The 13,824-nt window shown below is 45.4% G+C and overlaps 1 protein-coding gene across 4 annotated transcripts in view; it reads right to left on the reverse strand.

Annotated features, from left to right (window-relative positions):
* LOC147097666 (syntaxin-binding protein 2-like) overlaps window positions 1-13,824 on the reverse strand; it is a 148,800-nt gene that overhangs the window by 87,981 nt on the left and 46,995 nt on the right. Inside the window, exon 1 of one of the 4 annotated variants that reach the window (XM_085971661.1) lies at window positions 6,854-6,920. The exons of the other annotated variants lie outside the window; for them this stretch is intronic. Coding sequence (XP_085827787.1) covers window positions 6,854-6,890 — 37 coding nt within the window. The 5' untranslated portion in view covers window positions 6,891-6,920. Of the gene's footprint in view, window positions 1-6,853; window positions 6,921-13,824 lie in introns of those variants that run through there. 4 annotated transcript variants of the gene reach the window in all.

A 13,824-nucleotide genomic window follows, 5' to 3' on the forward strand; every position in this document is an offset into this window, starting at 1 on the left:
TCCTTGTACCATCAACTGGTGGGAACAGCCTTTCCCTGTCTAGCCTATCCAAACCAGTCATAATCTTGTACACCTCTACCAAATCACCCCTCAACCTCCTTTGCTCTAATGAAAACAAATCCAGCTTCTCCAACCTGTCCTTGTGGCTAAGATCCCCCATCCCCGGAACCATTCTGGTAAATCTCCTCTGCATCCTCTCAAGGGCCTTCACATCCTTCCTAAAGTGTGGTGACCAGAACTGGACGCAATACTCCAGTTGTGGCCTAACCAGCGCTTTATAAAGGTTCAGCATAATTTCTCTACTTTTCTACTCAATACCTCTATTTATGAAACCCAAGATCCCATATGCTTTGTTAACCACTCTCTCAATATGTCCTGCCACCTTCAGGGACCTATGCACATTAACTCCCAGGTCCCTCTGTCCCTGCACACTCTTTAAAACTGTGCCATTAAGTGTATATTGCCTCTCCCTTGTGTGTGAACACATACTCCGCTCTCTGACCTGTATTGAATTTTTGAAAGCGTGGGTAGGACTGTCTGCTTAATGTGGAGTCTGGAGTAAGTTTATAAAATGCTTAGGAGGTCCTTAAATGTCTGAGCACTTGTTTAACATACTCCAGGAGGTGCAAGACCAAGTGGTGCAGGATAATCTCCCTCAGGGATCATACATCACTTCACTTTAGTGCATTCAGGACCCGACTTGGAGTTGTACTGCCACTTTCACTTCAAGGGTGCTTTGAATTGATCGATAAGTGGCTGTTCGACCGCACCTGAAGATGCTTAATGCCTACGGATAAAAGTTTCACAATAATGTGAAGTATAGGGCCACTATATCTTTTTTGAACAGTTCACTTTATGAAGAGCGCACTTAAGGAGGGGGGAGAAGCAAATGACAGTTCTTTGGGAAACTCTTGTTAATCACATCTTCAACATGATTGGTTAAAGCATTTCCCTCCTTGCCAGAACACACCAACCGATGGTACAAAGATAGCACTGGTGCTACCTGTGATTCATGTGTGGAGACACATCTCAGAAGGTGGTAGGCAAAGGTGATACATGCCAAGCTGAAAGGAGGAAAGGAAAAAGAGGGGTGGGAGCAAGAGGAAAGAGCATGGTCAAATAGAAGGATCTTAAGGTGACTTTAGAAGGCAAGGAAGGGGTCGGGTGTCAATAAAAGGTCCCAGGGGAGTTCCAGAGGGCAGGGGATAATGGCTAAAGGACGTTCTGCCAATGCCACAGAGGAAAGCACATGGAATGAAACGTAACCTGGTGTCTGAGGAGCGAAGAGCGCATGAAGGAGTGCATGGCTGGAGGAGATCACCGAGGTAGGGCTGGATGAGTTCGCACCAAGGTCGGGTGGGATGAGGTCAAGGACTGATGTGAAAGGACAAGGATCTTAATGTCAATTTGCTGAGCGAGGACGAGCTAGCAGAGTCTGGTGAGGACGGCAGGCCCGAGGCACCATATTTGCATGAGTTGTAGTTTGTGGAGGCTGGCAATCCCTCAGGGAACTGTTTCAGCCTTCAGACATCAAGGGTTTTGAAGCACCTAATCCCATGATGCAATCATACCAAACACTCAGAAGGCTTGGGCACTCAACAAAAAAGTGTGCAGTCCAAAATAAAATAAAAAAAGTGTGCATTTAATAAGCAATGTAAGCATGCTGAAATTATTACATCAGTAATCTTACCATACACGGGTACGATAGTGTAGAGGACGAGCAATGCAGGGGTCGCGGGTTCAAATCCCACCTTCGCAAGCTGCGAAACTGTATTTAATAAAATCTGGTCTAATCCTTCAGGGAAGAGAACCTGCTCACACGTGACTCTATTCCACAGTACATGGCTGACTCCATGCCCTCTGAAGTGGCCTAACCAAGTCACTCATTTGTGCTTATGATGGGCAATAAATCAGCCTCGCCAGCCAGTGTCATCCGCATCACGAGAACAAATAAAGCCCTTGGCCTGGGCTGCTTGAAAAACTGCAGCATCACCAGCAGCAAATATTCACCCACCTCCAGCTTTACATTTTCTTCTGTGCTATTTTCTTGTGCATAAAACATATACATCACTTTTCCAAAAACACACTGTTTTAGTCCTTCATTTTCTAGCTTCGCAAATAAAAAAAATGTTCTTACAAAAGCAACAGTGACTAGAACAAGAAATGAATCAGCTGTAAAGCACTTTGGGATGTCTGGAAAGGTGCTATATAAATGCAAGTCTTTCTTCTATTTCTCTTTCCTCCACCCCCACCTCCCCCGCAACTTCTTTCTATCGGAAAACTGCTAATGTAACACCCTTATTTAAGAAGGGAAGTAGACAAAAAGCTGGAAACTATAGACCAGTTAGCCTAACATCTGTGGTTGGCAAAATGTTTGGAGTCCATTATTAAGGAAACAGTAACAGAGCATTTGGATAAACATAATTTAATAGGACAGAGTCAGCATGGTTTTACGAAGGGGAAGTCATGTTTGACAAATTTGCTCGAATTCTTTGAGGATGTAACATACAGGGTGGATAAAGGGGAACCAGTGAATGTAGTGTATTTGGACTTCCAAAAGGCATTTGACAAGGTGCCACACAAAAGATTACTGATCAAGATAAAAAAAATTAAAAAAAAAATCACAGGATTGGGGGTAATATACTGGCATGGGTGGAAGATTGGCTATCTAACAGAAAACAAAGAGTTGGGATAAATGGTTCGTTCTCAGACTGGCAATCAGTAACTAGTGGTGTTCTGCAGGGGTCAGTGCTGGGACCCCAACTCTTTACAATCTATATTAACGATTTGGAGGAAGGGACCGAGTGCAACATATCCAAGTTTGCTGATGATACAAAGATGGGAGGGAAAGCAGACATAAAAAACCTGCAAAAGGACATAGACAGGCTAAGTGAGTGGGCAGAGATTTGGCAGATGCAATATAATGTTGGAAAGTGTGAGGTTATGCACTTTGGCAGAAAAAATCAAAGAGCAAGTTATTATCTAAATGGAGAGAAACTGCAAAGTGCTACAGTACAAAGGGATCTGGGGGTCCTGGTGCATGAAACACAAAAAGTTAGTATGCAGGTGCAGCAGGTGATCAGGAAGGCCAATGGAATCTTGGCTTTTATTGCAAGGGGGATGGAGTATAAAAACAGGGAAGTCTTGCTGCAGTTACACAGGGTATTGGTGAGGCCACACCTGGAATACTGCGTACAGTTTTGGTTTCCATATTTAAGAAAAGATATACTTGCTCTCGAGGCGGTTCAGAGAAGGTTCACTCGGTTGATTCCAGAGATGAGGGGGTTGACGTATGAGGAAAGGTTGAGTAGGTTGGGACTCTACTCATTGGAGTTCAGAAGAATGAGGGGGCGATCTTATCGAAACATAAGATTGTGAGGGGGCTTGATCGGGTGGATGTGGGGATGATGTTTCCACTGATGGGTGAGACTAGAACTAGGGGGCATAATCTTAGAATAAGGGGCTGCCCTTTCAAAACTGAGATGAGGAGAAACTTCTTCACTCAGAGGGTAGTAAATCTATGGAATTTGCTACCCCAGAGAGCTGTGGAAGCTGCAACATTAAATAAATTTAAAATGGAGATAGACATTTTCCTAGCAGATAAGGGAATTAGGGGTTACGGGGAGAGGGCAGGGAAGTGGACGGGAGTCTAGATTCAGATCAGCCATGATCCTATTGAATGGCGGAGCAGGCCCGAGGGGCCGTATGGCCTACTCCTGCTCCTATTTCTTATGTCTTATGTTCTTATAACTACTGAATTTCCCCCCCCTACATGTTCTGCTCAAAACAATTTTCTTTGCCGTGTCTGAATGGCACCAGCTCCCTTTTGTAACTGGTTAGATTACAGCAGTTTATTGCGATTGCAGGTCACAGGAAGCTTACAATTGCCATTTGAATGTAGAGGATGCTAAAAGTTTCCCGGCACGCAGCTAATGTTTTTCAATGTCACAAACTGGTCACACATGGTCAAGACAAGGTCTTGCGTTGGACCTCAAAACCAAGCATCAAAGTCTCTGACCTCACAATCACATATCGGGAGTGATCCTGACTGAGCAGCAACACCAGCCGTTGTCGGGCTCTCCTGCTGGCAATTAATTACAGTAGCTATACCACTAACCAAGGCGTCGACTACGCTCAGATGAACTTGTCTGAAACCATCCACAGGTGTCAGCTTGTGGAGTTGAACACATTCTACGCAAAACTGAAGGAACAGCCAATCCACAAACAAAATACAACAGCAGGAGAGTCAAGTTCGCCCACTCCAAATAGCTCAAACCAAGATGTGAACCAACAGATCTGGCAGCTTTTGTCAAAGACGGAGCCAAAATGACAGAGCAGCGATCAAGCAGTAAAAACGGGGCATAAGGATAATTCAAGCCATAATTGTTCATTTTAACCACACACACAGCAGAAAAGTTTCACCAACGTTAAATCACCGCTATTGAATACAGGAAACCATTTCAACTGGCTTCACGAGAAAGCATTTTGTGTAATGAGTACCATTACAAAACTTCCATTACTAGTTTGAAACAACTGTACTGTATCAAACAAACGTACCAAGCTTTCTTTATAAATATAGTCGGCTTTGTGGTGTTGGGCTCAGTGATGTTTAACCCTTGAATGATTGAGTTTACTGCCACTGACTCACCTCGTCAGACATTTGGTTCATTTGAGATGCTGAATGGCTGCTCACTTTTCACAACATAGTTTGACTTGGTTGCTCCAACCAGGTGAAACTACACTGTTCAATCTCCTGAATTGTTTAGGGAGTCCTTTGCAGTAGATTTTTTCCCTATTTTTTTTTTTTTTTAAAAAGCTAGGTTCTTAAGTACATTCACATTCTACGTAACTGTTATACATACATTGATTAAAAATCAGCTCCCTTCTAAATCAGAGACTATATTAAACTTACATACGCCTAGATTTATATGAAACATGCATGATGAGAGGCACGGTTATTTAAGCACAAATACATTAAAGGAAAAACATCTAAAAACAATTTATCTTTTACACGTCTTTATTAGTATTGCGATTTTTAAAATAAGATTTCAGTAATAAAGCTGCTCGACATTGGAGTAGCAATAAGCCCGAGGAACAGCATCTCATCTTTCGATTAGGCACTTTACAACCTTCCGGACTCAACACTGAGTTCAATCATTTCAGACTATAACCTCTGTCCCATTTTTTCGGATGGCAGCTGTTCCGATATTCCCGTTTACACCTCCTCTAGAGCCATCTTTTGTTTCTTTGCTTGTCCCATTACCATCTCCTTTTGCCTCGCACCATCACTCCTTTTATCATTTAATCTCTCCTGCCCTCCACCCCATCACCGATCTTCCCTTTTGTTCTTTCCTCCCCTCCCTCCCTCTGAATTTGCTTAAAACCGGTTATATCTCCAACTTTTTTCAGTTCGGACAAAAGGTCATCGACCTGAAACGTTAACTGTTTCTCTCTCCACGGATGTTGCCTGACCTGCTGAGTGTTTCCAGCATTTTCTGTTTTTGTTACTAGGAGGACTTGTTTCATCACCCAAAAAAAGCCAACCCACAATAAAACAGAATCCTTTGGATCTGCCAACTGGGTAACAGTTAGAGAAAATAAAGATACACACACACTTTGGCTGTGGTTTTTACTAAGCTTACATCAGGAGGGCACCTTATCCTTTCCACTGTGGCCCCCAAAAGACCAATGCCTCCTTTACCCTTGTGAATCAGAATGTTCTTAAAAGAAATTAACATCTAAATTTGTATTTCACAAGTTCTGCTAAAACAGGAAACTTCTTGAGCGATGTTAGACCAACAGCTCCGATAGACCAAATAATCAAATAAATTATCAGGAACTACAGTAGAGCAACTCAAACACCTTCCTCTTTTTAAAAAAAAAAATCCCTTTAGCCTCAATTCATGGTGTGCGCACATAATTTTTTTAAATCCACTAAGTCACAGAATCACAGAAACCCCACAGTGCAGATAGAGGCCATTTTGGCCCATCGAGCCTGCACCGACACATATCCCACCCGATCCCCGTAACCCCTACATCAACACATATCCCACCCTATCCCCGTAACCCCACGTATTTAATCCCCCTAACGCTAAGGGTCAATTTATCATAGCCAATCAACCTAACCCGCACATCTTTGGACTGTGGGAGGAAACCGGAGCACCCGGAGGAAACCCACGCAAACACGGGGAGAATGTGCAAACTCCACACAGACAGTCACCCGAGGCCGAAGTCATAGGGTATGTGTGTAAAAAAAAACTTTACGAGTACAGAATTCCAGCACCACACCCCTTGAGCTGTTTTAAAGCCCACCAATTGTTGCCTCCAGTCAGATCCAGCACCACACCCCCTGAGCTTAGTTTTAAAGCCCACCAATTGTTGTCTCCCGTCAGATCCAGCACCACACCCCTTGAGCTTAGTTTTAAAGCCCACCAATTGTTGTCTCCCGTCAGATCCAGCACCACACCCCTTGAGCTTAGTTTTAAAGCCCACCAATTGTTGCCTCCAGTCAGATCCAGCACCACACCCCTTGAGCTTAGTTTTAAAGCCCACCAATTGTTGCCTCCAGTCAGCTCCCAACCCTCAAAACAGGCAGGGCGATAGGAAGCACTGCGCAGAGCTTTGACCGACAGCGCCAACAGCCAATCAGGAGAGGAGGGCGGGCCAATCAGGAGAGAGGAGGGGGCGGGACCTGCCCTGTCAGAATCGGCCCGTTGTCCCTGGGACGCTAAAGAAACAACGGCGTCAGGGTTTTGTTTTTTGGACTCCTTCTGTACCTGGAAGAAAAGTATTTCGACCGGCGTAGAAAAGAATAAACAAAAGAGAGAAGGATAAACGCCAACGAAAAGCTTACTTTCCCCGACCACCGCCTTCAGCCCCATCGGCGCCATTTTGATCTCTCTGGCGGAGCCGTGCGTCACTTCCCCTTATTACGTAATCGCGCGGGGTGGGGGCTAAGCCTATGACGTCACCGCCCAGTTAAAGGTGACGTCATGTTCATCCTGCTGGGATGGTTGTGACGTATTCCTGCCAGCCTTAAACCTGGCCCTGGAGGCACTGCAGAGGGTGCAGAGCAGATTTGCAAGGAGTGAAACCAGAAATGCAAGGGTTATACCTGTGGAAAGAAAGACTTGCATTCATGTAGCGCCTTTCATGACAACTGGACGTCCCAAAGCGCTTTACAGCCAATGAAGTGCTTTTTGAAGTGTGGTCGCTGTTGTAATGTAGGAAACGCGGCCGCCAATTTCGCACAGCAAGCTCCCACAAACGGCACTGTGATAATGACCAGATAATCTGTTTTAGTGATGTGGATTGAGGATAAATATTGGCCCCAGGACATAAGAACATAAGAAATAAGATCAGGAGTAGGCCATATGGCCCCTCGAGCCTGCTTCACCATTCAATAAGATCATGGCTGATCATTGACCTCAACTCCACTTTCCCGTCTGATCTCCATACCCCTTGATTCCCCTAGAGTCCAAAAAATCTATCTATCTCAGCCTTGAATATACTCAACGACTCAGCATTCACAGCCCTCTGGGGCAGAGAATTCCAAAGATTCACAACGCTTTGAATGAAGAAATTCCTCCTCATCTCAGCCTTAAATGGCCGACCCCTTATCCTGAGACTATGCCCCCTACTTCTAGACACTCCAGCCAGGGGGAAACAACCTCTCAGAGTCTACTCTGTCAATCCCCTTCAGAATCTTGTATGTTTCAATGAGAGGACACCAGGGGTAACTCCCCTGCTCTTCTTTGAAATAGTGGCCATGGGATCTTTTACGTCCACCTGAGAGGGCAGATGGGTCCTCGGTTTAACGTCTCATCCGAAAGGCGGCACCTCCGACAGTGCAGCACTCCCTCAGTACTGGCACTGGGAGTGTCAGCCTAGATTATTGTGCTCAAGTCTCTATCAGCAAAGGATGTACAGGCTGGGTCTCTTTTCTCTTGAAAAGAAAAGGCTGAGGGGTGACCAAATAGAGGTCTTTACAATTCTGAAAGGTTTTGATAGAGTCCCAGCTTGTGGGGAAGAGCAAAACTAGAGGCCATCAATATAAGATAGTCACCAAGAAACCCAATAGGGAATTCAGGAGAAACGTCTTTACCCAGAGAGTGGTGAGAATGTGGAACTCGCTACCACAGGGAGTGGTTGAAGCGAATAGCATAAACTTGAACCCACAACCTTCATGAACTTAGAGGTGAGTGTGCTACCCACTGAGCCACAGCTGACACTAGTAACATCCTTAAACATACACTCAGGAATTTTTGAAGTGTAGTCACTGTTTATTTGTAGGTAAATAAGGCAGCAAGATCCCAGAAACAACAATGAGATTATGACCAGATCATTTTTTTTTGGTTGAGGGATGAATGTTGCCTAGTTGCCGGGGTATGGTAGCGTAGTGGTCATGTTACTGGACCAGTAATCCAGAGGCCTGGACTAATGATCCGGAGACAAGTATTCACAATCCCAACACGGCAGCCGGGGAATTTAAATTCAGTTCATTAAATAAATCTGGAATAAAAAGCTAGTATCAGTAATGGTGACCATGAAACGACCGGATTGTCATTAAAAAAAACCCATCTGGTTCACTAATGTCCTTTAGGGAAGGAAATCTACCACCCTTACCCGGTCTGGCTTATATGTGACTCCAGACCCCACAGCAATGTGGTTCACTCTTAGCTGCCCACAGCTCACCACCATCTTTTTAAGAGCTATTAGGGATGGACAATAAATGCTGGCTTTGCCAGCGACGCCCACATCCAGTGAATGAATAAACTTAAAACATTGGCTATTTTTAAGGGCCTTGGTATCTCTCTCTCTCTAAGTTTAACACACTATACTTCATTATTCATACTTTAGCCTCCAAACATTAAAAGGAGGTATACTCAGTCCTGATATTGGGTGGTAAATGGGAGTGTGCTATTCCACGTTTGACGCCCAATATCAGTACACTTCAAATCACGGGCTACAATACCATGTATTTTTTTATTCATTTATGGGATGTGGGCGCTGCTGGCAATGCCAGCATTTATTGCCCATCCCTAGTTGCCCTTGTTGTAGGAAAAATGATTCCTCGGAAACTAGACTTTGAGTAAGAGAGACAACTTTATTAAATGACAGAGCTCTGGGAGAAGAGTCTGCAACCACGCGGTCTGCGAGAGCACCTTCTCCCCGACTGTAGTACGTGCCGAGCTTATATACAATTCCAAGAAGTTGGTTTTAGATCATTTACATTCATCCAATCAATTCGTTTATTAGCGCATTTCGTTATTTTCCTCCAGTCAGGAGTTTACACACTTGTGTTGCCAATTCTGCCTCTTCAGGTCTTCGTTCCGTCTTGTTCCCTGGCGGAATGTGATTAGTTCGATAATAGGATACAAGTGATTAGTTCGATGATAGGATACCAGTGAACCTTGTTAGTCCTCAGTGATCCAATTAGTCCCAGTCAGGACACGAGATGAACTTTGTTCCAGCCATGCGTAAGCGTGGCATGTCTCACTGTGCAGTGATTCAATTAGTCCCAGTCAGCGAATTTGTTGTTTGTGTCTTTTCCAGCAAAATCTTGTCCAGCAATCTTGTCCAGCAAAATTTTATTCTAACACCCTTGAGAAGGTGGTGGTGAGCCACCTTCTTGAACCGCTGCAGTCCGTGTGGTGAAGGTGCTCCCACAGTGCTGTTAGGGAGGGAGTTCCAGGATTTTGAACCAGCGACGATGAAGGAATGGCCGATATACTTCTAACTCAGGATGGTGTGTGACTTGGAGGGGACTTGGAGGTGGTGGTGTTCCCATGCACCTGCTGCCCTTGTCCTTCTAAGTGGAAGAGGTCGCGGGTTTTGGAGGTGCTGCCGAAGAAGCCTTGGCGAGTTGCTGCAGTGCATCTTGTAGATGGTACACACTGCAGCCACGGTGCACCGGTGGTGGAGGGAGTGAATGTTTAAGGTGGTGGATGGGGTGCCAATCAAGCGGGCTGCTTTGTCCTGGGTGGTGTCGAGCTTCTTGAGTGTTGTTGGAGCTACACTCATCCAGGCAAGTGGAGAGTATTCCATCACACTCCTGACTTGTGCCTTGTAGATGGTGGAAAGGCTTTGGGGAGTCAGGAGGTGAGACACTCGCCGCAGAATACCCAGCCTCTGACCTGCTCTTGGTGCCCCTGTATTTATGTGGCTGGTCCAGTTAAGTTTCTGGTTAATGGTGACCCCCAGGATGTTGATGGTGGGGGATTCGGCGATGGTAATGTCAGTTCAACCAGATGATTTAATTGTGACAGCCTGCTCTCTCTCACTACCTGCTGTGACATATATGTCTGGCAACAGAAATTCTTGATAAAAACTGGATTAAATCTGCCTGGCAATTATTTTGAATGACAGGCGTTTAGGTCAAAAAACAGTTTGGGTTTGGGCCAATGTTGATAAACAATTTGAACTTTGTTTTCATGATTTAAACCTTACACTGCTAACAGTTAAGCATTGAAAACAGTGATTTTCAGCTCATGTTATAGTAATACAGAGAGCTCTATTATTGTACTATTAGCTTTATAATACCCCCAAAAATATTTAAAGACTATTTTTAACTTATTTCCCACTTTTTCTTCATGTCCCACTCCAGGGAATTGAGCACAACAATGTAGGCTGACACTCCCAGTGCCAGTGCTGAGGGAGTGCTGCACCGTCAGAGGTACCGCCTTTCGGATGAGACGTTAAAACCGAAGCCCCGTCTGCCCTCTCGGGTGGACACAAAAGATCCCGCGGCACTATTTTGAAGAAGAGCAGGGGAGTCCTGGGCCAATATTTATCAATCAATCAACATCACTAAAACACATTATCTTGTCGTTATCACATTGCTGTTTGTGGGATCTTGCTGTGCGCCAATTGGCTACCGCGTTTTCTACAATACAACAGTGACTACGCTTCAAAAAGCACTTCATTGGCTGTAAAGCGCTTTGGGACGTCCGGTGCTTGTCAAAGGCGCTATATAAATGCAAGTCCCGGCACGGACTCAATGGGCCGAATGGCCTCCTTCAGTGCCGTTATGACTCTATCACTAAGTCTTTTTGACTTTCTTTTCTATAAATTTCAGTAAATGCCACCGCCAACAAGGGGTATGACATGTAGTCCAGCAGCTGTGCCCTCCTGTGACACGACGGACCAAAATATTGTCACGTGTGAAAGGAGAGGAGGGGTTAAGGCTGCCTGGCTGTCTCCTGTGGTGAATATAACAGATGAAGCTTCCTGCGTTTTGACACGTGTTAGGTGCAAGTTGACAGCACAGGCATATGGCTTGTGACCAGAAATCGCACGCCTGGGCCTTGTAAAACACAAACACCTCTGATGGATATTTAATATCTTGTGTCGGGTGCGGTAACGGTAGTGTTTGTGTTGCTGGTCTAATAATCCAGAGAACATGAGTTCAAACCCCACCATCACAGTTTGAGAATTTGAATTAGTTTTTTAAATCAAATCTAGAAATAAAAAGCTGGCATCAGTAAATGTGAGCATGAAGCTGTCGGACTGTCGCATAAACCCAACTGGTTCACTAAAGCGTCTTTCGGATGAGACGTTAAACCGAGGCCCCGTCTGCCCTCTCAGGTGGATGTAAAAAATCCTGCGGCACTATTTCGAAGAAAAGCAGGGGGGAGTTCGCCCCGGTGTCCGGGGCTAATATTTATCCCTCAACCAACATCACTACAGCAGATTATCTGGCCAGTATCACATTGCTGTTTGTGGGAGCTTGCTGTGTGCAAATTGGCTGCCACGTTTCCCACATTACAACAGTGACTCCACTTCAAAAAAAAGTTACTTCATTGACTGTAAAGTGCTTTGAGACGTCCGGTGGTCGTGAAAGGCGCTATAGAAATTTTCTTATGCGGAGGAAAACCTGCTGCCCTTACTCGGTCGGGTCTATATGTGACTCCATTCCCACACCAACGTGGTGTCTGAACTGCCCTCTGAAGTGGTCTAGCGATCCGCTTAGTTTTATCAAACTGCTACAAAGAAGGACTGCAGCGGTTCAAGAAGGACCACTATCACCTTCTCAGAGCATCTAGGGATGGGCAATAAATGCCGGCCTTGCCAGTGATGCCCATGTCCCAAAAATGAAGAATAATTAAAAATATAAAACAACAACAGAAAATGCTGGAAATACTCAGCGGGTCAGGCAGCTTCGTGGAGAGAGAAACAGAGTTAACGTTTCAGGTCCGTGACCCTTCGTCAGAACTGGTTTAAGTGAGTGTGGGGTAGAGAAAGGGAGGAGGGGAGGAAGGAATAAAGGGAAGGTCTGTGATAGGATGGAAGGCAGGAGAGATTAAAGGACAAAAGGGATGATGGTGCGAGGCAAAAGGAGATGGTAATGGGACAAGTTAAGAAGCAAAAGATGACTAGATGAGGTGTAAATGGCGATGGCAGAATCAACTGCTGCCGTGTGAGAGAAAAAAGAAAACATGGGGGCCGAGGTTACCGTCTGAAATCGTTGAACTCGAGGTTGAGTCCAGAGGGCTGTAAAGTGCCTAATCGAAAGATGAGCTGCTGTTCCTCGAGCTTGCGTTGAGCTTCAGTGGGACAATGTAAGAGGCCGAGGACAGAGAGATCAGAGTGGGAGTGAAGCGGTGAATTAAAGTGACAGGCGACCGGAAACTCAGGGTCACCCTTACGGACTGAATGGAGGTGTTTTGCAAAGCGGTCACCCAATCTGCGTTTGGTCTCCCCAGTGTAGAGGAGACCGCATCGTGAGCAGCGAATACAGTATATTAAATTGCAAGAAGTACAAGTAAATTGCTGTTTCACCTGGAAGGAATGTTTGGGGCCCTGGACAGTGGGAAGGGAGGAGGTAAAAGGGCAGGTGTTGCATCTCCTGCACTTGCACGGGAAGGTGCCGTGGGAAAGGGAAGGGGTGATAGAGGAGTGGACCAGCATGTCGCGGAGGGAGCGGTCCCTTCGGAATGCTGAAAGGGGGGGAGGGGAAGATGTGTTTGGTGGTGGGATCACGCTGGAGGTGGCGGAAATGGCAGAGGATGATATGTTGAATGTGGAGGCTGGTGGGGTGAAAGGTGGGGACAAGGGGAACCCTATCGTGGTTCCGGGAGGGAGGGGAAGGGATGAGAGCAGAAGTGCGGGAAATGGAATGGACACGGTCGAGGGCCGTGTCAACCACGGTAGAGGGGAATCCTCGGTTGAGGAAAAAGGAAGACATGTCGGAAGCACTGGTATGGAAGGTGGCATCGTCGGAGCAGATGTGGCGGATGTTGTTCCAGATTTCCACCATCCGCAGTATTTTGCTATTGAATAAAAAAATAGAATTGTGCTCACGCATTTGTTGGAGCATCCTCTACTGACACAGCCTGTTTAGCAGTTGCACGTGACATTATAAAGCAATAGTTATATATTGGTGCCATTACTTATAGTGAAAAGGACTGCAGTGGCTGGAACCCATTCTTGTCACCCATTACTCTTCTCTACAGGAGCATATAGGGGAAGATTACCTCAGATAGTTTAATTGCAATGGGGTTACGGCCTTGCTAATCAAAATGCGAAAACTTGACCATTTCGTCGCTGGTGAGGCAATGACCTCTTTTGCATCCTTCACATTATAGCACTGGTTCTTGTCGTGGTCGTCCACTTTGGGCCTAAAAAGGATAGAGCAGAGTACTTTCTAAATGGTGAAAAGCTCAAAACAGTGGAGGTCCAAAGAGACTCGGGGGGCCCAGGTACATTGATCATTAAAATGTCATGAACACGTACAGAAAATAGTCAAAGGCTAATGGAATGCTGGCCTTTATATCTAGAGGACTTCAATACAAGGGGGTAGAAGTTATGCTCCAGCTGTACAAA

The sequence above is a fragment of the Somniosus microcephalus genome, chromosome 31 (assembly GCF_052327205.1).
Source record: "Somniosus microcephalus isolate GS21.2 chromosome 31, FLI_Smic_1.0, whole genome shotgun sequence".
NCBI classification, from domain to species: Eukaryota; Metazoa; Chordata; class Chondrichthyes; order Squaliformes; family Somniosidae; genus Somniosus; species Somniosus microcephalus.